Source organism: Haliaeetus albicilla, chromosome 19 (assembly GCF_947461875.1).
Source record: "Haliaeetus albicilla chromosome 19, bHalAlb1.1, whole genome shotgun sequence".
In the NCBI taxonomy this organism is placed as follows: domain Eukaryota; kingdom Metazoa; phylum Chordata; class Aves; order Accipitriformes; family Accipitridae; genus Haliaeetus; species Haliaeetus albicilla.
In genome coordinates, this window is record NC_091501.1 from 9,308,508 (window position 1) to 9,335,294 (window position 26,787).

The 26,787-nt window shown below is 40.2% G+C and overlaps 1 protein-coding gene across 9 annotated transcripts in view; it reads left to right on the plus strand.

Annotated features, from left to right (window-relative positions):
- Positions 1 to 26,787, plus strand: part of DGKI (diacylglycerol kinase iota) — a 220,161-nt gene that overhangs the window by 104,828 nt on the left and 88,546 nt on the right. For 5 of the 9 annotated variants that reach the window (XM_069807559.1, XM_069807561.1, XM_069807565.1 and 2 more), the window contains 12 exons: positions 2,500 to 2,571; positions 3,171 to 3,287; positions 9,619 to 9,693; positions 10,780 to 10,875; positions 12,699 to 12,781; positions 14,248 to 14,308; positions 17,923 to 18,036; positions 18,527 to 18,664; positions 19,842 to 19,920; positions 24,035 to 24,090; positions 24,966 to 25,028; positions 25,249 to 25,322. In XM_069807559.1, the coding sequence (XP_069663660.1) occupies positions 2,500 to 2,571; positions 3,171 to 3,287; positions 9,619 to 9,693; positions 10,780 to 10,875; positions 12,699 to 12,781; positions 14,248 to 14,308; positions 17,923 to 18,036; positions 18,527 to 18,664; positions 19,842 to 19,920; positions 24,035 to 24,090; positions 24,966 to 25,028; positions 25,249 to 25,322 (1,028 nt within the window). Of the gene's footprint in view, positions 1 to 2,499; positions 2,572 to 3,170; positions 3,288 to 9,223; positions 9,320 to 9,618; positions 9,694 to 10,779; positions 10,876 to 12,698; positions 12,782 to 14,247; positions 14,309 to 17,922; positions 18,037 to 18,526; positions 18,665 to 19,841; positions 19,921 to 24,034; positions 24,091 to 24,965; positions 25,029 to 25,248; positions 25,323 to 26,787 lie in introns of all 9 variants that reach the window. The other 4 variants (XM_069807567.1, XM_069807568.1, XM_069807560.1 and 1 more) reach the window with 3 other exon arrangements.

The following is a 26,787-nucleotide window of genomic DNA, read 5'->3' on the forward strand; positions in this document are numbered from 1 at the left end:
TGACTTGGGCCGTGTGGCTACAGCACTTGCTGGTGAAGACTGAGGCAAAAAAGTTGTTGAGTACCTCAGCCTTCTCCATGTCCTGGGTAATCGGGTCTCCTGTTTCCTTCTGGAGAGGGCCCACATTTTGCCTCTACTTTGATAGTACCCATCAAATCTCTCTGTGACCTGTAGTGCATTGCTTTATTTTATCAGTTCCTTTATTTGTAAAGCTAGCTTTCAAATAATTACTATCTTACCTCAAACATGTATCCTTAGGAAGAATTAGCTCACATTTGTAAAGCAATTTGAGGAAGAAAAGTGATGTTTTATTGCTACTTATCATTAATATGTTTTTATTGCTGTATCATTTTCTCTAATGACTCCCTAAAAGCCAAATGGCTTACTGAATAAATGAAAAACGGTCCATCCAGAACCAGGCAAGCTGCTCAGTCCATATGTTTAAAATACACCACTGATGGGCTGTGGAATTAATGTACTGAATTTTAGGGTTTATTAGTGGAGGTTTTGGGAGAGAAGAATTTCTCCCCTGGTTGTTCCAAAGCAGAACAAACCAAAACATTTCATGCCCCTGAGGGGCTGAAATAATTTTTTTTTTTTTTTTAATACACGTTGGGACAAGAAAGAGTGAGATTTGTGAGAAACATTAAGAAGCACTGGTGTAAGTGAATGAGAATAGAGCATTTTGTCCAGTGTGAGACCTCTGTTCCAGCATTTGTATCATACGTACTGTCACTCTGTTCTTGTGTCCACATTGAATGGCAGACTAGATGTGCCCAGCCAGATGCAGCTGGCTGGCCTCTCTTTGTGAAGCCATTTGACCACACTCCCTTACTAAACCTGAATATGCCAAATCACCATCATTGTGAAGAATCTACTCTTTGAATTTCTCTGAATGTAAAACCTGAGGCACTAGGGGGAAGGATTAAAAAAATAATAAAACAAAAAATCTAGGCAGAGGTGACACAAGCCTCTTTAGGAGCAGGTCTTAGTTGGTGGTGTGGTCCATCTGGCAAGTTGGTTTGAATACATGCTGGGGGACACCTTAAGAAGAAGCTGCAATGTGCACTTCTGCATGCTGGGCAGACAGGTAGAGCCTCTTCCTTTTCAGCGTATTGATAGGGTTGTCCTCAACTACCACGTGTGGACAGATTGTAGCTCAATGCCTCGCTTAACAAGGCCAGTGCATCTCTGGATGGGTTTTTTGTTGTTCATTTAATTCTCCTTCTTGGTGTGCTTGACACTTGTCATTGCACTGAGCACTAACAGGCTCATTTTTCCTGCAGGTGTCCATCTTCCTGTTCTTTTCCACAGCAGCTAAGAAAAGAACCTTAATTATAGAAGCGAGGCAATGTCCTGTTAGATGTTACTAAATCCAATTATAACTCTTTTCATTGGGTCTTGGGCATTGCCCAGCATGTAAGAGATTTAGGCAAAACTCAGCCTGGTGAAAAGAAAACTGGCTCACAAATTTGTGACTTGGTAGAGAGACTGAATTAGAAAATTCTGGGTGATGATGGGCTACTTACTGTAGTAGAGAGAGGCTTGACAGAAGCCAATGAATGAAGGACCCAGATGACTGCAAATCTGAAATTTAAGCAGTGAAGGTGACTATGACAAGCTGTTCAATGAACTTCTGGACTTTCCATTTCTGCAGCTGTCAGCCCACATCCATTCTTTCTCTGGCTAAAATAAACTTTAACTGAACACAAATTTTTAGGGTATAACTTACTATTTGTTGCCTGTGTTATATGCAAGAAGGGTGTATATGACCCAATGGTCTTTTCCAGACTTAGAATTTAGAGAAAAGTAATATGTCTGCTGAAATTGCATTCTACAAAGTGAAACGCTTCTGTGGGAGAATAAAATCTCATATTTTTTGGTCATGGTGGGCTTTTTCTCTTTAAAACTATAAAGAAATATTTTTCTTTTATCTGTTTGATGTGAATCAGACCATCTTGGTTTTTTGGAACTTACTAAAAAGATTTTGATCTGAGTCAGCTCAATAAAACAATAGACCTAATTTCCCAATCAGAACATTTCCACACAGACATTGTAGCTGATTCCACTTTGTATTTAAAAAAAAAAAAGGAAAACTCAAATTCTTGTTTATATTTAGAGCAAACAAAACTGCAATGAGAGAATGTTTTGTTCAACACAAAATCTGAATCTGTCAGGTCTGTAGAAATCCATTAAAATAGGTATTCCTTCTCTATTTCTTCTGTTGTTTTAAACTACAAAATATAAGAAAAAGCATAAAATTTTGCAGAAGTGTTTTTAAAAGTGTGTGAAATGCCCAGTTGAAGAAACTTCTCTGTGAATCCTGTCATTGTTTTATCCTCCCAAAATCTGTTTAGTGTCTAAGAGCTTTGAGGCTGAACCAATGTATCTGACTTCAATGAACTGATTTAACCTAGCACAGTCACCTGGCAAGAGTTAAAGGTGTAAATTTTCCTGTAGTCAGGAGGAATTTAATTCTTTTTTTCCTGCTTATTCTAGGGCTTTCAGCAGAAATTCTCCTTCCACAGTAAAGAGATTGTGGCCATCAGTTGTTCCTGGTGCAAGCTGGCGGTAAGTGAACAATACTCAGGGAGACTGGTAGCAGTTTCACTGAGTGGCCACACTGCGAGCAATTACATTCCTGGCTCTCAGGGTTCCCTCTCTGTGAATCACCCCCAGTTTTGCTATTTCTGTTCCTTTTGCTCAAAGACACCATAACTTTATCTGGCTGACACAAGTCCTCTAGGAGAAGAGTCTTGCTGCACAATGTAGTCACTGGCTGCCTCCCATCAATGCCCTGCTGTGGCTAGCTCAGACAGCCAAAGGGCTCTTAGTACATACAGCTGCATCAAACTAGGTTGTGGTCTTCAATATGTGATCTGTGTTTAAGTAGGAGTGGTTGGGTATGGTGGTTCTGGTTTTTTTGTTTTGTTTTGGTTTTTTGGGTTTTTTTTTTTGTTTGTTTGGTTTTTTTTTTTGTAAGAAGGCTTGGCTAGGGAAGATGACCTTTAGTTATATGTTCCTAAAACTCCACGGTTTGAAGAACTTGAAGATGGTGGAGTTGGGACCATTGCTCCAGTTTTTGTATCATCACCCTCTTCTTCCTCTCCACGCTTCCCCTTTGTCTTTCTTAGCCTCCTTATTGACTCTACTGTTTTCCTCTCTTCCAGTTTCATAACAAAGTCACTTGTTTCATGCTACATCACATTGAGGAGCCATGTTCCCTGGGGGCTCACGCTGCTGTCATTGTGCCTCCCACCTGGATCATTAAGGTGAAGAAACCTCAGGTAACTGCATGCTGATGTCTGGTTCTGAAGCTGTATGGCTGTGCAGGGCCAACCTGGCTTTGCCGCTCAGTACTCCTTCACTAAGGCATGCTTGTTCAACCCTGTCTCCCTGAAACCCAGCATACATCCATGGTGATTATGAACCTGTATCCTCCTGCCCCTCCATCCAGCCCTTCAGTAGATTTCCCTGTTTGGGACAATTAGCAACAAACATGACTTCTGTTCTGAGCAAATCCAGCTCAGATTTGTTCCTGTAACTGTGAGTTCAGCAAGCATACTGCAAGAAATCCCCTGTGTTGTAGGCAGTCAAGCATGTTTCATTAAATAGAGCTGAGCAAATACAGGGAAAAACTGTTCACAAACATTGACTTGAACTGCAGTAAGAATCAGCTGTGGCTGGAGTGGCATCCCTCTGAATTTGCCATCAATGGACGTTTAAACAATCATGTCTTTCTTACATCAGTCCTTGCTGAATGTCAGCAGTAAGCCCACGTGCTCATTTAGTTGCAGGTTACAAGCATTAGACTTCAAAGCTTTTGTAATGGATGTGATATCTCTTGGAGAGGATAATTCACTGGTGAACACAATAGGGAGAAAAGGTATCCAAAAGAGAGCTGGCCAAAAATTAAAAGGGGATTCATGTCATGCAAGAAGTATTTTTTTCTTTGAAAGTCTGTTTTCATTCCAAGTGGAACTGAAGGAAACAGACAAACACTGAACATATCAGGGAGGCATAATGCTGGTAAACATTTCATTTCAGAAGCACTGGAACAAGTTTTTGTTCTGAAATGAATAGTGTCTGGGATATTGAAACTTCCCACTCACATTTTCTTGTAATTTTTCTCCATTGACAGGAAAGCTGGTTTTATAGAGTAGTGACATGTGGCTCTTAACATTAGTGTGTCTATACTTCGGAAGTGACCCCCGGCTTTCTGGCTCTGTGTCCTGGTTGTCAACAAGAAGCTGAAAAGTTCAGGCTGTAGGCGAGGCACTAAGACAAAATCAGTCCCATAAAACTGGAAAAAGGTCTAAGTTGTGACACTGCTTGTTTTTTATTTCCAGTCTAGGGATATGACTGTCAGATTTGTACATGAGTGGCGTTTCTAACAAGCTGGATATTAAAGACAAGGGGAGGAGGGTGGAAGGGGAAATATAGAGTAATCAAAAAGTTGACCAAAGAGACTGCTGTTTCTCCTTTAAGTCCATAGAGAGTAGGCAAGATCCCTAGCCACATCCTCTCTGAGAAACAAAGTTTCTTTTGCATTTGCATTTTTTCCCCACACTTTTCTTGCTCTGTTAGTTTCATTCCAGTGTCCTCCAGAGAAATCTTTTTTCTTCTCCTGTTGAAGAATCTGTTTGAGTCCTCATCAGGGACTTAACCTTGGCTAATTTTCAGCACCTGTGTGGTATTTGATAGATGTATCCGTGTCTGACCTTACTAAAAGAAGTCTTTCTTTGTTCTTTTTTATTTTATTTAATTTTTAGTGGAAAAAAAAAAATCAACACTTGTAATTTTCTTTTGATTTGGCATTTGGCCAAAGCAGGGTACCTACCTTATAATATTTTTAGACAATTTTTTTCTTGTCCATTTTTTTCAGAGAAGTTCAAATAAAAAAATAAATCTGATATAGTTAACAATAATTAATGGGAAAAATGCTTTTAAATAAAGTTTTAGAGTGTCACACTAAAAGAAAATATCTGTGTGCCTGAGTCACAAGTGGAGAGGAAGTACTTCAATCTAATACTCCATCACATCTTCAGTCCTTGAAATTCATGGTCAGTAGCATGCAAAAACCTTATCTTGAGTAACTGAAGCAATAGATAGATCAAAATGATATTTAGCATAGACAATGGGCATATTTCCATGAAACTTCTTAACAGCATGCATTGCAGTATTAGTTCTGGGGAATGCATCCTTATTGCTATAGAAAATACTGAAACATCTTTCAGATACATTTTCAGATTTTTGGCAGAATTCTTGTTTCCTTATTTATTGTTTTTTTTTAAGAAATATTTTCTCCTCTTCTGCTGTTTCTGGCCAGCTCTACTTCTGTGTATTATGACCCTCTTCACCCTATATGAACATTTGGTAAACATTATGAAATATTCACTGCATTCAATCCACAGAACACAAACACAATATTCACAAATTTTTGTAAATTCAGATAGTAAATAAATATGTAGCCAGCAATCTGTTTTTCACATATTCCACAGTCAGAATAAATTTGGCTAGAAGCCTTTTCGTTATAAAATATTTCCTCAGCTCTAATTAACTACTTACCTTGGTCACAGGCAACTCCTGAACTGAAATCCCTACTCATATGAAATTGATTTTAGTGGTGCCTTCATCCTGTTTGTTGATTGTTTCTTTTAAGCAAATAAGATGGCTTTTTGTAGCAAAACCTTGCCCTGAATTTTAATTTTTATTGCTACAAAAATGGTTTTCCATGCTTATTTTGTACAACATGGGTCACCACCTTTCAAACATTGGGCTTGAATAAAGAGCATACTCCCCCTCTGATTACCAGCAATGTTGTGGTAGTGAAGCATCATGGTGTAATTGGTTAAGGACAATTCTCTGCTGACAACCTACATTCCAAATGGGGAGCTTTTGCTTCTTGCAAGCAATTAATTGCAAGATGAATAATATTCAGAATGGTTCAAATAGCTTTGGGATTGGTGGTAGCCCTGTATGTAATGACCCATTTACATGAATGGAAAACTCCCAATACCTATTCCATGTTATTCATAATGTGAGCCACTTCTGTAACTTCTTTATTGATTTCCAGTGTTTCTGTACTGTGTTAGCAGCACTTTGATACCAGCTCTGATTTCCTGGGGTTCAAATCAATTCCATCTCCTAGTTTGTGAAAGCAGGTCACCCCTGTTGACTGGTGGTACTTTGTTATAGGTGAGGTTTGGTAGCCCATGTGGTGTTAGCTCTAGGAATGGACTTGCTATATGCTTACATTGTGGGAGAAAAGTAGATAATAAGGAGGGTCTGGCTGATGTACTTACTGATTCAGTCTGTCTTCTGTTTGGGAAGGCAAAGGCAGTAACTAAAATTCCAAGTTTTTTCTGTTCAAGGTGAGTAAAAGTGGTGTTTTCTTCTCCTCCTCCTTTGAAGACCTTGAAAAAGTGCCAGTGAATGTTTGTATATCTGGGTTTATTTCTTTATTTCCTCAATTGCTGAGTGCAGCTGGCTTGCCTGACGTTGGTTTGTGAACAACCAGAAGACAGTCAAGATTGAAGCCAGGTTGGATGGGGCCTTGAGCAACCTGGTCTAGTGGAAGGTGTCCCTGCCCATGGCAGTGGGGTTGGAACTGAATGATCTTCAAGGTCCCTTCCAACCCAAACCATTCTATGATTCTATGACCTTCCCAGAGGCTGTTCGTTATTTAAGTTGTTTGAAGCCCAGCATGCTAAAAGCCTTTGAAAATGAAGGCTGAAATGTAAAGGAAAAGGTTGAAAGGGTCCATTGGATTTGCTTGAGATAGGCTGTGGCCCTCAGACTGCCCAACACCATACAAGAAGGAGTCCAGTTCTTCTATTTATCTAGCTAAGCGTGCTGAGAACTATACTGACCATTCAATAATATGAAAAATCTCTTTTGAAGATTGCCAAACTGACATCCACAAAGGAGAGGTTTCCTCTCTAGAGGCAATTTAGGATTTACATATGGTGCCCATTTAAAGGTATGCTTTGCTATCAGGTACTTTGCTGAATAACATTATACATTTATAAAATACTCATCACCTTGTTATGTGGACAAGGTAGTATGCATCCATTTCTTCACTTCAATGTGCAAAGACTGATTACTCTTGGCTGTTATTCTTCTGCATGTTTGCAAAGAGAACCTGCATATGTTTAAGCAGCTTTTTTGCCTTTCATCTGCTATGGACATGCAGTTGCAATTGTTGTAGAAAAGCTTTAGGTTCTCTTAACACTATAGGCGTAGGCATGTTTAAAAAAAAAAAAAGTGAAATAACATAGCTGTGATGTAGCGTATTTTAGTGCCTTTTTGAGTGTGGAAATGAAAATTGTTATCATCGTAAATGGAGGCTTAGACTAAAACTGCTTCTCTAATACAGCTGTGTGCCTCTTCCCACCCTGCCCATAGGCAAGAAAAGAGATATAACGGGATTTAATGGCAACTACATTTAAACATTCTTTAGATTATTCTTTTAAAATTAGTCAGGATTTTACTGAACTGTTCTTGCCCTTCCCAGAAGAACTTCACTGGGCTTAGGTCCATCCATTGTGGAGGTAGAATAACAAGTACAGTCCTTCTTCCAGAGCTACAGTGAAGTACTTGCCTAGTATAATACCTGACTTGAGTTACAGACTAGTATTTGCCAGCAGAATTCACTGCACTTTACCAATAGGATAAGTATTTTGAATTTTACACCTGGAGAGACTGAAGCACAGGGAAAAGGCTTGATATGCCAGTGACCTTTCAGCAGACCACTGGCAAAACTGTGGATAGACTACATCTCTCTCTGTCTTTTGTTTTGCCCCACTCCAGGGAGAATTCTTCATCACAGAACGGCTGAGGAACTAGACTAAGACCCCCATGGGAGGCAGCTTTGAGAGCAATGCCCTGTACCTTTCTCTTGACATAAAGACTTTTGCCTACAGGCAATCTGATTACTGAGGTAGGGCAATGAAAGACCATGCAGGTGATATTGCCAATGCACTTCTGTAGTCAGTGCAGTCTTTGTGGCTTATTATGCTTTCAAGATCACTTTGTACCACAGTAGGGAAGAGTAAGAAACTTCTTTAGGTGGTTTCTCCAAATATGGTCTAATAGGGCAAATGTCCTGTAATTGCTCTGCAGAGCTGTCTTGTGTTCAGTATTTTCAGTAAGCAATAAGACATGGCTATATCCTGGTCTATGAGGAAGGTTGAGAGGTGACAAAAAGCTTGGGACTTTGTGCTCTACAGCAGGCTTCTCTTGGTCTGGGTGAAAAAGGACGGTGCCCTAAAGTATTTGAGTGAGTTAGCTGTTAGTTTTTCTTAACTTCTCAGAGATGTGGAAACAATAAATTCTGTACCTGGTGTGTCATACTGAAGTCTTGAAATTCTAGAAGTCGTTGTTAGGTATTAAACAGAATCTAGTAGCTATTCCTGTTATTGTTGGATAGAAAGCAGGATTAAGGACAGACATCACTGTTTACAGATTTGATGATCTCTGGTCATTGGCTTTTTTCATTAGTGGTACACTTTTGAATAAGGTCAGGACAGAAATGAAATTTTGGATGAGCTAAGTGGATCTTGCTTCTCCTCTTGAAGCCAGAAAAAACCCAATAAACTTCCTTCTAGTTCCCTGTGTTACTTTATTTCCTGGTGATGGCTAAACTAGAAGTTGAAATACTGTGAACATATTTACAGTATTTCTTATAATACAAAATTTCAATCATATGGAAAGGTTTGGGGTTTCCTGCAGGTACGACTTCAGTTGCTGAATTAAAATAATTAAAAAATAAAATAAAATTGCCCTTTTTGGACTGTTCTTATCACACCAGAACATCTTTTGGCTCAATATTGCTGAGCAGGCTATTGCCAGCCTGGAGAATAGCTTTGATGCGAGTTCTATTTTACTAGGTTCTGCAAAAATAAAAGCAGGTTTATGGTTGTTTCTTTTGTGTGTAGTTAAGTGATATTGTTATTTAAAAACACAGCAAACAAAAACCCCACAAACACCCCCTCACCCAAATCCTTAAATGTTAACATAATTCAGTTTGTTCCTTAGCAGATGATTACACAAGTTTCTTGATACGCTGGAACTGACTCCACAGTGCCAGCATCATCCGCCATGGTGGCCTACGTTATGTTGAGTCATAATGGTTGCCAGAGCTAAAACTTGTTGTTTTCTTTCCTAAAAAAAACATGAAAAATATCTCATTTATCATGTTTTTTATTACATCTTTATGCAGGTGGTCTCCATACCAGGAGACGAGCCTGATTGGGCAGGAGACTGGAGCCCCGAAGGGGAAACGGGCGTCTCCTACCCCTATTGGGAGGGTTGGCAGGTACAACATGTGGTGTTATGTGAGTCTATGGGAGCATCTGATCTTTTTCCCCCTCACAGCGTGGGAAAGTTTCCAGTTCCAAAGCACCAGTCTGGTCTCCGTGTGTGGCTTTCTCCATAAACGGTGGTGTGGAAGTGTAAAGCATGCAGCGCATGTAATTTAAATCTCGAGCATGTGCCAGATACTCTTATCATTCTCCAAGTGGACATGCATGGAAGAGCTTCGTAAAGGGGCTCTGTCTGGTCCTGTCTTCTAAATTTTGTTTTGCTTTTCATGTATTCTTTTTTCTTTTGATGTAGAACTCATTAAAGACTTCAACACGGCGAAAGAAGAGAACATCTTTTAAAAGAAAAGCCAGCAAAAGAGGCAATGAAGTAGGTATTCAAGTGCTTTGGAAATCAGCATCCTTTTGTTGAAATGTCTAAACACAGACTTTAAATTTTTTTGCTGGAGTCTTCAATATACTTTTTCTACTGGAAAATTCCACGCTATTGAATTTGTGAGATCAGTTTTGATAAAACTTGTATGAGACGTTTTATTTGCTAAGTTGACTTTTTTCAAGAAACAACCTACCAGACTCCAGAAGGACCAGCAGCCTAATGAAACAGCATTCCCTTGGGATGTAGGAGACTCAGCTCAGACCCTTGATTTCCGCTAGGCAGAGCCAGGGGTGTGAAACTGGGGTTGTGAAATCCATAGTGAATACACTGATGCAAGGGTCTGGTCCAGTTTGAGAGTGTCTCCTTTAGGAGATATCATACTGGAAATACTCTGTTTGTGTGAAAATTGGCATTGGGCCACAGAGGGAGAAAACAGATGAGTGATCTGATGCTTTGATTTACCACATAGCTTATAGAAGACATTGTTTCCAGACCCTGCCTAGTGGATTAGTTATATAAATGAACAACAGCTTCGTGGGATAGGTGGAGGGAGACTCACCTCTACATAGCCACGGCTCTCTGGTTAAGGTCCTCGCTTATAGTTTTCTCATTGACGTGTCATGTTTGACGTGTGGTATTTGTTCAAAGGTGGGAGGGCGGCAAGGCCAAGAATTCAAGAGCAGATCATCTGCAAATAAGTGCTGGTTCAACTTGTCTGTTAGATGGAGTTAATGAAATAAGTAGCTTATCTCATTCTATTTTCCATTGGAAAATTGTTCATGTTAGAAATATCACTTTATCTGACACATTATTAGTGTTGGATGAATAATTGGGGTTTTTTTGGAAATAACATTGAGTAAAATTTTAAAATAGTTGGCCTGAAGTGATCCCCCCCTTATTTTCTTTCTTAATGGTCTCAGCTGGATAAATTAGTCCCAGCTGAGTGCCACATTAACATGGCTATACTATTTCTAGTACCTGAGGTAGTCTTGGCAGAGATAGGTTGGGTCTCCTGCACATGTTATGCCAGGGAAACATAGATAGCTTGTACTAAAGCTGTTTTCTGCTTCTGTTTCTCAGGATAACAAAGGTCGGCCATTTGTGATAAAGCCTATCTCCTCTCCACTCATGAAGCCGCTGCTGGTTTTTGTCAATCCAAAAAGTGGAGGGAATCAGGTAAGAACATCATCTGGATCCAAGTCACAAAGTTTAACAGCAGTGTTTCTGCAAATGAGACTAGCTCTTGGTCAGTCAGATAGGAAGAGCTCTATGCCTGAACTGCAGTCCTCGGAAGAGGTCCTTGCTGTTGAATGCCCTTTCCACTTCAGTGGAATTGGATATATGGAATGGATACTTGAGTATTTGAGCAGTTGTATTCCTATCTTCAGATTCTTGAAAGGAATCTAAAATTATAGTTTGGAGGTTTTCAGAAGACTTCATTTTTCCACAGAAAAATCAGATTTTCAATGAAGTCTTAGACTTTTATCCAAAACGTGGTTTAATTTTACTAGTAATGCCTAGTGAAATTAGTGAATGTGAAATGACACATTCCTGTGGCATTTAAAAAATCATTACTACTCTTGTACTCTACCATAGAGAACCAAGTTTCAGTGACTAACATGCAGCAGACTTCTTTCTTAGGGTTCTTGGAATTAAAACTTATCCAAGTGAATGTTTTCCAGGTTAGTTCTGCCACTTTTTGAATATCAAACAATCTGAGTGCCTTCTGATAAACAGGGCATTCTAGTTGAAAAGAAAAGAGTGATCTAAGATACAGGAGGCCTATACAGCATAAAGAATAGCATAGCTGCTGCTTACTTTCTCCTCTCTTAGAATAATTAGGGAGGATATCAAATGAAACTGGTAAGACTAAACAAAGAAAAAAGTCAGTCCTTCTCACAGTGTGTAGTTCAGCTGCAAAACATCTTGTCGTAGGATGTTGTGGATGCTAAAAGTTTACATGGGCTGAAGGAGAGATTTGGAAGATGAAACCCTGAAGGTTACTAAAGTCCTGTACCCTGCTCTGGCTCAAGAGTTCTATGAACTGCAAATAGCTGAGGCTGGGAGAATACCTACAGCAAACATCACATTTATTTTCTCTGTTCTACTTTTTCCTAGGCACTTTGACTGCTATCCTTGGTACTCTGCTTAGGGGAAAGTGTCAGACAGAAAAGCCATCCCTCAGAAGGGGGACCTATTGAAAATTCCTGACTTGCACCCCCAGGTCATATCTGAAAGACATTCTTGAATTATTTTGGAGTACAAGCCCCATAGGGTCCTTGGCCTCTCTTCTGCTAGTATGAGATCCTGCCACTTTGTGTCCGGGTGGAACATGAAGGAAGGAAATTGAGTGTCTGGAATGTGAACCCAAGAGTTTGAGAAAGGAGAAATTATATCTTTACGTGATGGGCTAGCCACACTGTGCTGAGTGAGGGAGCATTGGGGCAGCTGTAGCCCATAGAGTCCTTGACTCCTGCTTCATCAGATGATAGAGGGCTATAGTTACGAGTGTCCACAGTGGTGGTGGTGGAGGTCAAAGCAATGTCATTGCTTGGACGTTGGGCAGGACTGTTCAATGTGATGGAGACTTTGCCCACAAGCTTGTTTGACTTCTTGCTGTCATGGATGGCTGAGGGTGGTGTGAGATAACAGAGATTTCTTTTTGCAGGTGGTGAGAGGCAGGAGAAAAGGTTGCTGTGGGAGCTGAACCTTTGGTCTGACCCCAAACACCTGTTCTTATGAACCATTAGTGATATGTGTTGTTAAATTTAGTCTATACGTATGCATGTGCACCCTGTCCAGGTTGGTGGGTTGCTATTCTATAGAGCTGTCGTCTGCTATGCCACTTTCTGGTTTGTCTCTTTCTTGGTTTATGTTTGCTTTATAAAGCACAGAAGAAAGAAAAGCAGTCCAAATATAGTGAATAATTAACACTATTATTTCTAATAATCATTAAACTATTCATAATTTCCCTTCCTTTGATTTTTCTTTCTTCCCAGGGCACCAAGGTTCTCCAAATGTTTATGTGGTATTTGAATCCACGCCAGGTCTTTGATCTCTCTCAGGACGGGCCAAGAGATGCGTAAGTTCTTGAGCCTTCAGCACTGTGGACCATAATTCTTTTCTGATCAGGAAAGCAGATGAAGGTCTAGCTTGGATAGATTAGCAGACTGTGCATGAGGTTTATGTATCCAGGTTTTGGTAGTGGGGGGGTGGGGTGCTGTGCTGCAGGGGTGGCTTCTGTGAGAAGAGATCAGGAGCTGCCCCCATGCCAGACAGAGCCAGTTCCAAATGGCTCCAAGACACACTTGCTGCTCATCCCAGTGCCTGACCATTCCCTACTGGCTGACCATTACGATGGGGTGAGGCTGCCTCCAGACTTCCATACGTTTCAGAAGCGTCCAACTATCTCTGCTTGCTGAGTAACTAACTCAGCTTATCTGGCAATAGTTGAAATGTGATCCACTTCCAAGGGAGGGAGGACCTGTCTTTAAAGGGCTGATTCTCACTGCTAAGGGTTAAGAGACCATCCTTCTACTGTGTTTAAGATAGGGATACTTGCTTTACTTAATCATCTGTTCAGCGCTACTTTCACAAGTTAGGCAGAACAAAAAGGTAATAATAATGTAAAATCAAATATTTACCTGTATAAGAATGGTCCAAGTATTTGCTATTCAAGGCATCCAAGCTTTTTTCCTGCAGAAACACCTCCACTGCTGATCCTCTCATGATGTATAGAAGCTTTAAGGTAGACATACAGTTTTCAGAGCTGTGTAATGGAGTTAAAGGAGGATTAGGTCCTCTGGTCACTCAGCTCTCTACATGTGAATGCATCCCCTCCGTTAGGAGATATTTCATTATGCCTCTCTTTCCTGCAACTGAAGGAGCAGGTCTTCAACATGTGCTTTTTTGGCTCTCCTGCTGGTATCTTAGATCAGATATCCAGAGAAAGAAATCTATTAGATGTTCTTGCCTTCTGTGGTGTTAAAAAAAGTAATGACCAATTGAAGCTGTCATGTTCTACATGCCTCGGAAATGGTGGCTCAGCAAATCCTGATGAGAAACACTAAATTTTGTTTAAAGACCTCGAAGTTTATATTTGTTTGCTTAGGATAAGAGAAAAAGGAAAGATTTTGTCATCTCCAGAGGGAACATGAGAATCTGTCCTTTCAGATTTAGCATGGGAGCATGCTAAACTGATCAAATACTTCTCAAGATGTGCTGCCTAACCAAGGAGGAAGGCCCCGTTTCACATCCTAGTGGTTTTGTGCACGTGTGAAGATGTGAAGTGAACCACAGGGCTCAGGTTGGGTTGGGGCTGATGCCGCCTGCAGCTGCCAGGGCTGGTGCCTTCTCACTGCCAAGGCTTTTGGTAACGCTGAGATTTTTTTTTTTTTCCCCTGCCTCCACCCACACCCTTAGTAATGAATATTCAAAAATGCAATAAGCGGCTGTTAAACTGTCACTCGGCAAAATGCGTAAAAAGTGCCTGCATTGTTGTTCTGACTTTTTTCCCTTCCCTTTTTTCCCTTTCCCTCCCCTGGCCAGGCTGGAGCTGTACAGAAAAGTGCCAAACCTGCGGATCCTGGCCTGCGGCGGGGACGGGACGGTAGGTGGCTGGTGCCTGGCAGCCCCGTGGTCATTGGACAAGTGATTAAAATCCTCGCAGTTGTGGGTTTACCACCTCACAATGCCTGCAGAGCCAGATAACATACCTTACGCTTGTGAAATCTATTACTTTTTTTATTTTCTGTGTGGCCTGGCTTGCGTAGCGATGGGGCCAGATCCTGATGTCCAAGGTCCTATCTGCTTTATGCATAAAGATTTGGTACAGCTTAAAAAAAAAAAAAAAAGACTAACTTTGCTGGCCTCCTCTCACTATTTACACAGCTCTGAGGGTCTAGCATGTTAAGTCCGTGTCTGGGAGCTACTAAATCTTAATTTCTGCTCCTTCCTGCTATTGTCTCCATGATGTCTGTGTACAGTCATATAGGGTCTCCTCTGTGCCTAAAGAAAGTGGGTTTCCCCGCTTTCTTTACAAAATGTCTGTGAGGAAGGATATCGTGTTGGTCATACTACTAGCCTGGGATCTGGTAGATCTAGGTTCAGTATCTTGCTTTGCTGCTGAATTTCTGTGTGTTCTTGGATAAGCGAATAAGGTAAGATCTTTAAAGGATTTAGGCACCCTTAGCTGGAGACAGGGTCTGCAGTTCAGGTTCTGCAGGCCATGAGTGTAATGGAGGTATTACAACCCCATTATTCTTTCCAGTACTTAGGAACATTGTAAATCTCAGTCTGTGCCACTGAGTGCTTAAATGCAGTTGAAAACCTGACCTTTAATCTCTCTGAAGCTCAGTTCCCCAAACGTGCACTTGATAATAGTTATAACAGTAAGTATGGTAAGGAAAATGCATTACTATTTTTAACGTGCAGTGGCTGGCCATGATAGATATATGTAGATGTTTAGGGCATGAGGAGAATTTTTTTTTTTAAGTGAGCTGAACACCCACCCTTAACCCATCTCTGCTTGAATTTCTGGGGGAACTTCCTGTTCAGCTTCTGTGGGTTCTTTTAATACTTAATTTATATTTAATATATATAATAATTCTATTACTAACCCCAGATGTAGGGATTATTAATACCAGTGCTTCCTCTGCCAGAGTGAAGAAAAAACCCCATGATTAGACTACTCAATTGCTGGTGCCTGGGAAATAAGATATTACTGTTACTGAATCGTGAACTTCCCTTGAGAAATGTGCAAAGCATTCCTTTAGCAAAAGGCATAAGCTGCAAAAAGCATTTCGATCTGTTTCTGAAAGTCTTTTTCTTCCACCTGAGGAAGCCCATATTTTAACAGGGAAAAAAAAAAATTAATCCGGAAAATATTAAAATAGAAATGAATGCAACTACATTGAGTCTGACCATCCTTTATTTTCCCTTTGCTGAGCAGTGCAAGCGACAGGTGGCAGCACCTTCTCATCAGTATGAGCAGCGCTCCACTATCACATTTGCTGCTGCTCAGTTTGAAGCAAATTAATATCTAGTTATTCCCAAAGCCATTACATCTAGAAATGAAAAATCTGGCTCAAACGGACTTAGTGAATATTCAATGAGACCAGATGTTACCTTGCATTATTGAGGTGAATCAGAACTTGTTGTAACTTTTCCATCATCGCTGTTGCTGTTCCTTTTCAGGGTATAAATGGACAGTTTTGCTTACAAAGCAGTCAGGAGCTTTCTGTTTATAAGGAAATGACAGTCTATGTCATCCTTGATTGTAAAACTAATGTACAAGGTTTAGAAATGACCTCAAGTTAAATAACAATGTTGTACTTATAAACAGAAACTTCAAATTACTAATTGATCAGTTAAAAGCATTTACGAAAGTGGTAGGTATTGTAATGTTACCCGTACCAGTGGGAGGCTGAGGCACAGATGTATGGATTAAGTCAGTGGCAATGACAAAGGACTCTTTAAGAAGTCCTGACCCCAGTGAAGTTATCAGGAGTCTTTATTCTGTCTCCTGTTATCAATACTGAAGGATAGATATTTTGAAAAGTAAAAGATTACTTACCTCTAAAAGTCCCTTAAGAGCTCTGCTTAGTCCTACCATGCTGCCTATGATAGACCTAAGTACCTTTGGTGATATCCAAGTTCGTAAGAGTTGTGATTCAGATGACTGTTGCCAGACAAAGAGCTCTAATGCGGGATCACATCCCAGATGAATGCTTTAATAATTGGACAATTGGTTATGATAAATAACTGTCTGATAAATGCTATTTATACAAATTAAATTTATCCGTCAAGAGACGTGGAGAAAGACATACCCTAGAATACTGAATAGGGTGGTGGTTGCTGTATTTACCAGGCCACCCCTTCTGCAGTCCTTCAAATTCCAACTGTTGTTCCCAATGCCCATGTTATGCTGGGTGCCTTTCATGAAGCTCCCGTGTCATCCCGGTTTGGGTTAAGAATCTATCTGAAATCATAGTAATATTAGTTGAGGGAGGAAAAATCCTGTCCAGCTGCAGTCAGGATTTCAGTTTTGTGTCTTACTTAAAAGTTCACATTTCCAGTAGAGACTGCACCTTTGAACACTGGCATCAGGAAAAAAAAAAACCCCAACAAATTTTATCTTCTTATATTTATTTTTTTGTAATTCTTTATGCAGCACAGATTCTTTCACAGATTGTATTTTTTTCTTTTTAAAGGTGAGAAATAGTTAAAGAAAAAGTCCTATTTTCTTGTAGCAAGAATTTCAGTCATAAAAAGTTTGATAACATCTTCAGCAACAATTCTTTCCCCCCTTGGAAATTACCATTTAATAAAACCTAAATATTTTACAGTAATTTGTTCCTTCTGGCTAGATTTCTATCTGAAAGTTTTATATATAGTCCAGAATAGACACAAGAAAGAGAAAAAGCTCTCTAAAATAACTAATAGCTTACGATACAAAAGAGCCAGATTCATCGTTCCAACCCAAACCCTTCAACTCTGAGCATTGGTATGTCTTTTTTTCTAGTCTTTTAGTCTTTTATTTTATATATATGTGTGTGTGTGTATACAAATGACTAGAATATATATATTATATATATATGCTTTGCACTGGGTGAAATAATTCAGCACTAAGGTCTCTTGTCTGGGGACTGGGGGACCTGTGGGCACGTCCATGCTTGACTTCACTTGGACTCTGTTCCAGGACATGCTCTGATACCATGCTGTCTTAATGTGTCTTGCATCATCTTTCATAATGGTTGTCAAAGGTTATTTTCCTTTAGCATAATGGCAATTTAAAAAAATTATCTTGAATTGTCCATGTTATTTTTCACTCATTTTTACATACAGTATTTTTCAGAGCAATATTTAGGTAGCCTTATAATACCGGGTGTAATTCTATGTGTTTTCATACCCTCCTTAAAGAACAGCAACTTATGTGCTCCCTTTCCTCAGTATCTCTGTGTGCTGTTAAAGATAGCCAGTGTTTACATCCCATTGCTTCTGCTTGCACAGGAGCTTCATGAAAACTGCAATACCTGTTCTCTGAAAGGTGAAACCGCGGGTGGGGCAGTTGTAGAATTAAATTTCAGATATCCTAATTTTCCCTTCTCCCTTTTGTTTTACTTGATATTTGCTGCAAAGGGGATACCATCAAAATATGTCTTTTTCCTTTTTTCCATCCCTTTTAATCTTGCTGAATAAGTTCTTTGCATTTCCCATTTATAGGTGGGCTGGATCCTCTCCATCCTTGATGAGCTGCAACTCAGCCCCCCGCCTCCTGTGGCTGTCCTTCCGCTGGGCACTGGGAATGACCTTGCCCGCACCCTCAACTGGGGTGGGGTAAGCACAGACTGGGGTACCCTTCTATGTGGGCTCTCAACTTGCTGCTCTGATTTAGTTGCGTAGGGTGGAACTTCATTTTGGCTAAAATAGCAGGCAGAGCTGTGTCCAAGGACTGCTTCAGTTAGACCCAATGGTTTGCTTCAATTTCCAGTCTGGGATCTTGGATTACTAATGATGTAGTTGTTGTAATAAAAGTGTACATAGATGTATCTGTCTGGTATTTCAGGCCAAGTAATAAGGAGGATATGCAGGCTTCTAATTTAAGCGTAGTTTAAACTTTATTTCTCTGTATTTATCCTTGACTACATGACTGGAGTTATTCCCGGCAAGGCAAATACACTTTGAGTTCCTCTCCAATGTTCTTAGGAACACTTGATCTGGCATTTTAGGCCTGTCTGAAAGGAGGGAGGTCTGCCAGGTAATTGGTGATTGACTTGCTTTCCTTTCACTATCCATGGCTGATACTCTGGTGAAACTCTGCTGTCAGGGTTACACCGATGAGCCAGTGTCCAAGATCCTGTGCCATGTAGAAGATGGGACCATTGTCCAGCTGGACCGCTGGAATCTCCAGGTTGAGCGCAACCCTGATTTGCCACAGGATGAGCTGGAGGATGGGGCACGTAAGGTTAGAGCCTTCTTTTTCCCAGGGAGACTATAGGATGCTTAGAGCATCTGTGGGTTACACTGTAAGCTCCATGGGTGGGGAAGCTATAAAACCTTTTAATTCTCTAGTTGCATCTCTTCCTTTTGCTCTCTTCATGTGTCAGTACTTCCAGAGGTGTGTGAAATGTAATGCATACCAGCCATTTATTTGTTGTTTGTAACTCCCAGGCATTGAGCATTTATCTCAAGAACTAAACCCTGGAAAAAATCCCTAGCATTTTATCTGAAAGGTTATTGTTGTTTTTCTCTAGTTAACCTGGGGTGGCAGGAGGAGCAACCTTGTGACTACCATCCACTCCGAAATTAGACAAAACTAAAAACAGCATGTAGAATTTTATTCCGTAGGATTTTGCTGATGCATATAATTTCCTACTTTACAGCAAGGCGTAGTGTATTTCTGTATTTAACTTCTTCATGTTTGGGTCTCCATATAACCTCCATTAGTGTATCTTGATAGTTGAAGAATGGGAAAATTTTTATGTGAGGGGATCACATTTATAGTAATACGTCATTTGGACTGGAGGTATCGAAAATGTTACAATCATAAAAAAAAAGATTCTGTGAACCATTTTCCTGTTCTCAGTTATGATTTCTAGCTTACCTATTGGATGCTACTGTTCTCTCTCCACAGCCCTGCTGGGCACGTGTAATGATGAAGAGGCCAGATGTGTGCTTCCCTGCCTCACGCATCCTCAATAGAATTAGGGCTTCTTGTCTGGGACTTACATTGCTCCTGGTTATATATGAAGCAGGAAGAACAAAGCTTGAGTTTTGTTCGCCATGCTGAGCTTGAAGTGCCAGCAATTAGGAAAACCTTTGTATTGACATGTTAAGTGGAGCAGCATTATGGGAAATCTCAATGGCAACATAAGGAACCCTTTGATGGGTTTGCAAAGATACATGTATGGTCATAAAGCACTGTAGATGTGTTTGTGTTCTTCGGGGTTTTGTATCCGATCATCTTCTACAAACCATTACTAATCTTCAGAGCAACCTTCCACATACGTTTCCCTGATACGTTCTACTTTCTTCTTCGTAGGTTTTCATGACATGCCAGGTTTAAAATATTTAATTCCTGGTGTGTCATGGAATGTTTCATTTGTGTTATTTTAACATGTCCTTTTATTATCCAATTACAGCTTCCTCTCAGTGTCTTCAACAATTACTTCAGCCTTGGATTTGATGCACATGTTACGCTGGAGTTCCATGAATCTAGAGGTAATAGGAACTTTTTATTTCCTTAGCCTTGGGAATGGGCAGTTATTTTATGAATTACAACTGGAGTTGGATTGAACATCTTACAATTCTTATAATTCAGAAGGAAAGCTGGACCATAAAAACCCAAGATATATACATGTAGGAAAGAATTGATTGTATCATGAGTTTCCAAGGGACTTCATGATTTAAATATGAAAAAAGTACAAGGAAAAATGGCATTTACTGGAGGAAAAGGGCTAAAAGGGAGCTTTTCAAAGTTTTTGATCTTCTAAAGGAGATACCAAGTACAGATATAAAGAAAGTTTATGCTGATGCAGAAGTGTCAGAATAAGAGCAGAACGAAAAACAAATGTAAGTCAGGTGCAACTGTAGAGGTGAAGGGAGGAGGAAAGCTGCAAGACTGTGGAAGTAGCAGCATAGCAGGAGGATAACTGTGTTCTTAAACTGAACAGCTGTTTCCTATGGATTGGTATAGCATAATATCATTGGACTTGGTACAGACCCAGAGTGTGTCTATGCAAGTAAAATGTTTTAGTGTCCACAAAACTGTCAGGAATTTGAGCTGCTGTGGCATCCTGTTTGTCCCCTTGCCGATCACAATTATACCACCCCGTGCAGATCCAAATGTAGCTTAAACAGGTGGGCTTTGGACTGATGTGAATTGCTCTATTTATATGGTTTAGGCAAGCATGCTTGTATAAACAAACCTTGTTCAATTGTCTGCGTTCAGCTTTTGGTCATTTCAGCTTCATACGCAGGTATTTTTTCTGAATCACAGCCTCCCTTATCTTCACTTTCATACTATCAGAGTGTCATTTCAAGATTAAAAGATAGCACTTTAATGCCATGCTAAATAAAGAGCAGGATACATGATGGAATGAGCTAATGCATATTTTATAATGTTTAAGACTGCTTCAAGCTTTAGGAATAATAATGAGGGGCCACAAGAGGGCACAGGAATGAAATGATGACAGCTGTATGCATTTTTTTATGAATGCATATCACTATGCATTGCTAATGTGACTGTGAATATACTGTATAGATGAAATGCATGGCTACTTTCTCACTTAATGGAGGCATTACTTAATAATGAAGTTATGGAGCCCTATAAAGAATGGATGTTATTCCAGAGATGCCAGTGTTTTAAAAATTTACACGGATGAAAAAATACTTGGCAGAGCAAGATGTGTGTCTGTGAGTGGGTATGTGTGGCCAGGAGAGCTTTTCCTAGCACAAGTGCCTGCTCTTACAAGTCATTACTGCTGGTGTCTTCCTTACCCTCTCAAATGCTAAAATATACACAGTCCTATGTATTTTAGGAGAGAAAAGCTTATAGCCTTGGAGGTGTTGCTGGTGTGTGGGTTTTATTGTTTTTCGTGTGGAATTGGGGTTGTTCAGCCTGGAGAAGAGAAGACTCGAGAGAGACATTATTGTGGCCTTTTAATACTTAAAGGGGGCTTATAAGAAAGATAGGGACAGAGATTTTAGTAGGGCCTGTTGCGATAGGACAAGGAGTAATAATTTTAAACTAAAAGAGGGTAGGTTTAGGTTAGATATAAGGAAGAATTTTTTACAATGAGGGTGGTGAAACACTGGAACTGGTTGCCCAGAGAGGTGGTAGATGCCCCATCGCTGGAAATATTCAAGGTCGGGTTGGACGGGGCTCTGAGCAACCTGATCTAGTTGAAGATGTCCCTGCTCACTGCAGGGGCTTGGACCAGGTGACCTTTAAAGGTTCCTTCCAACCCGAACTATTATATAATTCTATGAATTAAGCAGTGCAAAACAGATTCTGATCTTATTTACAATGGATGACAATCCAGAGAAACTCTTAGCAGAACTTTAGCAAAACTTAAAGCGCTTTCATGGCTGTAACACTTGGTCCATTAAGATAAGTGGTTGTATGCAGTTGCTAATGTGGAGCTATTGTAATCACACATAGCATTAAAATAAACAAACACCAATCGCCTGCCCCCTCCTCCCCCTCCCCAAACCAAAATAAATTAAATTGATTTCAACTCTTATCCTATCAGGGCACTTTATGCAATAGAGATTGGTCAATTGTTATATTTAGAATAAGCAGTAATTGCAGTGTCTCAGAGAAACCTGCACATGAATGTGGCCTTTTTCATGGCAACCTCTACACTTTTCTTGTGACTAATCAGATTGAGCCTTGAGGGTTGGCTCCAAGCCTAACGTGTTTAGCTCTGCTTCTTCAGGAAGTGTTCTGGGTAGCGACTCTTTCCAGTTTCTTCCCTTGTTACCCTTATGCTTTGGTGGAGCAGAGGAGATGCGATTTACTTTATCCCTGTTGATGTGCTGTTTGATCTCTCAGCTCTACAGGACTGTTCATTTGCAGGACACCCCCCTACTACACACACACACAGAGTCTAACATATTCCATTTCCTACTCCCTTGATGGCTTGTGAATGGTGAGGATGGAGTGAGCCTTGGATATGCAGTCAGTGATTTACTTCTGCGATCAAAGTTGCACTCTGATCAACTTTAGGCTCTATTCCACATTGCAGAAAGAGTCAGTCCTTCCTCCCTACCCATGCTCATCTGCTATGTCAGAAGTAGGAGTAGTTCAGTATGTTGAAGGACTGCTGAATCCCTGACCTCAGAAAGGCTCCTGTTCTGTTCTGTTCTAAACTGGGACTTTGGTTCTGGTCAGTATTTGTTATAAGATCCACGTAAGAGCCAGTGCTGTGGTGGCTGCTGCCTGGAGCCACCGGGGATAGCCACATCAGAGAACACGCAGCACAGGCACCGAGCCTTCAAGAGCCTCCCGTTTCTTAGCATAGGGTGTTGAACTTTCTACAAAGAGCTGTCAGCTCAGTAAGTGAAATAAGATTTATTTATGCAGTTAAATTAATCGTTTGAAAATGTGGCCCTGACTCATATGTGACAAAACACATGGATGATACAGTAGCTGGGCAAACAGTCAAACAAGAAACACAAAGTAGCTTGTTCTTACAAAATGGAGCCTAACACTGTGAGATGTAGTGACTTCAAAGAGAACTGAAAGGATTGTTTCAAGTGGTCATTTGGGAAGAAGTAATTTGGAAGTGTTCACATCAGTGTGATGCTTTAGCTAGAAGGGCTATCTTGATAGTTGAATGTTTGCACTAGAGAATCAGTGAGCCAGGGTGGGTGATCGGTACTACTACTGGATACAGTGTCAGAAGGGCTGCTTCTGAAATCTCTGGATCCCACAGACTAGGAAAGGAGTTCCCAAGGAGGCACAAGAATGACCTGTATTCTGGGAAATATGCCTTATACTGGGAGATTAAAGGAGCTCCATTTAGCTTATCAGAAAGAAGGTTAAGAGGCGATTTAATCACTGCCTTTAAGTATTTACTCAAGGAGAAGATATCTGATAGTTGAGGGCTCTTTAATCTGACAGAGAAGTATAATAAGATTTAGCAGTTGGCAGTTGAAGTCTGAAAAGTTCAAGATAGGAAAAAACCCCCCACATTTATTTTAACAGTGAGAATAATTAACCATTAGATGTGCACTACTACTGGACTATTAAAATTCTCCATCACTTGGAGTCTAATCAAAATGAAATAGCTCTCTAAATAGGTTTTAGAGTAACCCCTTATTTTTTTCCTGCAGGAATATTTGGGTAGAGATGCCTATTCCTCAGTACCTCTTTGTAACACATGAGAATTTAGGTGTCTGTTTCATCTTGTGAGTTACTAATGCTTTACTTCTGCTTCAAAGCAGGGGTTAGTGTTTCATGGATTTCTAATAATTCTTAGAGGTCTGTTCTGTGTTGGTGGTAACAGAAGTCTCACAAATGGTACTGAGAGATCATAAGTTGAATAGTCTGAGACATGCTAAATTAACTGGTTGTATTTGTGTTAACTCTTTGCTCATGTTTCCATCTATTTTCACTGTATAGGAAAGGGAAAGAATTCAATATCAGTATTTGAAATCTGATAGCAATAATGGCATGGGTGGGAGACTCTCACGCAGGAAATATATGTTAATATTTTCACCGAGTGATGTATGCTAAAAGCACTACAGTGCTAGCAGGGAATGTGAAGGTACAATGGAGTCTACTTGTTTTATTAGGGTGTTCATATTTTTCTTTTTTATTCTTTCACAGAAGCAAATCCAGAGAAATTCAACAGCCGATTTAGGAATAAAATGTTTTATGCAGGGGTGAGTTGTGATTCATCTTACAGAATGATGTTAACTTAGTTGTTTGAGTGTTTTCTTAAGTACCTTCCCCCTCACTTTCTCACATCAGGAGCTTATGCCGGTTCATTTTGCCTGTTTCAATTTAAAGTGCACATGTACTGTTTCTGGCAATGCCACACACGTGTGTCTGTTGGAAAGTGCCTGAAGCACTATTGTTTTACAGAGTTTAGCAGGTGAGAGAAGCGCTACTCCTTTGGACATAGTACTGGTCGTGTCTTGGCTCCCCAGCTTCTGGCTCATAAGCTTCTCAACAAACTGCTCTGCTTCTTTCAGGGTTTGGGAAGCACGTTGATATTGACTTTCCTAGAGAAATTCCCCAAGTGTTGGCCTGTATCTTTGTAGCTTTGAGGAGTAGTCTTGGATGTAGGGTCATGGGGAGTGGAGGGCAGAGATCAGCTATTTGGGGTGATTAATTCTGAAGTGTGAATACACAAATAAAATTACCCACTTCTGTGTTCAGGAGGTACATGGACAACACCTTATTCTAAAATGCAGCTATTAAGAGAGAAACACTAATTTGATAATGCATGACATATAAAGTCTTTCTGGATGATGACTCCCACCATACCTATGTGCCTTAAACATAGAAACAAATATGTGAGCAAGAATTTGCATTTAAATCCTTAGGTGCCCAAGGACCTTCTTTGGTTAACCTCTCAAAAGGAGAAGTATCATAATTTCAAAAAAAAACAACAAACCATACCTCCTGAGAACAAGAAAGAATAGGTTTGACAAAAGGATGGCATTTTGGTAATTAGCTTTGTGGTGGGATAAGAAATGAGGAAAGGGAAGAGAGGAAGCACTGATGACAATTCCCGCATTTATTTCTGTTGCAGGCAGCCTTTACAGACTTTCTGCAAAGAAGCTCAAGAGATTTATCCAAGCATGTTAAAGTTGTGGTAAGTAGAAGAAATTGTGTCATAGTATTGTGGGAAGAGGGGGGAATGGAGAAAAAGTGAGGTGAGAGTTTAATGGCTCTGTTACTTTTCAGTTTTGAGCATGACATTTGCAACACATTCCAAGGAAAGTCTTGGGAAAGTTGTTACAAAGCAGCAACACTTCTCTTGTCTGTGGCTCCATTCAGCAATTTCTCTGTGCTCTGTCACTTTGGCTTTGTAGTGTGATGGTACAGACCTGACTCCAAAGATCCAGGAGCTGAAGTTCCAGTGTATAGTGTTTTTAAACATACCCAGGTAAGCTCAAGACAGATGCTTGGAGTTATTAATAAATAAATAAATAACGATACCTACAAGTTGTCCTAGACTGGGTGGGTGTGAAGGGCGAGTATTGCCACTGTTCTGCCTTCTTGAGAGCTAGGTGCTTATAATACCGTTCATTAGCAATATGGCATGGGATCTGAGTTCAGGGTGCAGCTAAACCATCCTTTAAAAAGTTGAATATCCTGATACAGGGATAGTAGAAATGATTAACAAACACGCTTTCAAACGTTGTGCACCTAACCTGCAAACAAGGTAGTAAAGACACAAATGCCTGGTCTTTCACTTAATTAGAAGCAGAGTGTGAAAAAAGGGTGGGGGGTGAGGGGGAAGCAGAGGGGGATTAAAAAAAGGATCAATATCTTTCTGGTAAAGGAACATCAAACTGTTGAAAGAAGTGCTGTTTTTTAACATGTTAGAAGGTGTCCTGAATAGAAATGTAGCTGTATTCTTAAAAGTTGTCTATCTCCTGCTCTCCAGAGCAGTAATCTCCAAACTTTTTTTTATTGTGCAACTCTTATCAGTAAAAAAAATTTTTGAGCACCATCCCAATATATGTATATTTATTTATAAATTATATACATGTACTACTGTACTAATATATACATTATAAAACATACACAAAAATAGAAATTAAGAAAGGATGTGATAAAGACGAAACAAGCAATATTTGAATTTTTTTTCTTATTTATTAAAAGTACAAACAATGTTTTCTTCACACACCTTAATTTTCTTGTCAGTTGTGGATTATTCTTGCACACTCCCTGTGGTGCATGCACCCCACTTTGGATACCGCTACTTCAGACAGCCTACCGCTTTGCTCCATGTGCAGTCCCAAGCACTTGATCTTTTCAGTTCTGCACTGCCCTCACTGCAAGCTTCTACTTGGTGTCACCTCTCCAAAGTTCCCCCTTCTATCACTTAGATCACTTTTACATCCATTCTTTAATGATAGGAATAACAGATGCCACAGCTGCCTCTGTTCCTGCTTCTTATTTCTCCCTGCCTCCTCAAACTCTGAAATGTTTTGCCTTCCTTATCCTGTTAGAGCTTCTGAGCCAGCAGGGAGAGAGCAAATGGAGCTCCAAGGCTGGGAGTTGCTGCTGCAGCCCCATGCTTGTGTAGCAGAGGGGCTGAGCAGCTTTCTGGCGCAACAGCTCATCTGCAGAAAGCAAAGCAAGTGGGGAGAACAAAGTGCTGCTGCTCTGTTATCTATTCCTGGTGTTTCCCCATTTTCCTCTCATTGAAGAACCTGCTAAAGATTATGATGGATACATTTATTTATGATGTACTAGCCTGGAAACAAGAGACAGATTGTCCTTTTTGTCCAGTCCTTGCCAGCATAACTTTTAATTGTCCCTGAATTGAATCCTGGAATGGATATCTGAATACTTCTGGAGGACAGCAGAACAGGCTTATAGGCTACTAATCAGGACCCATC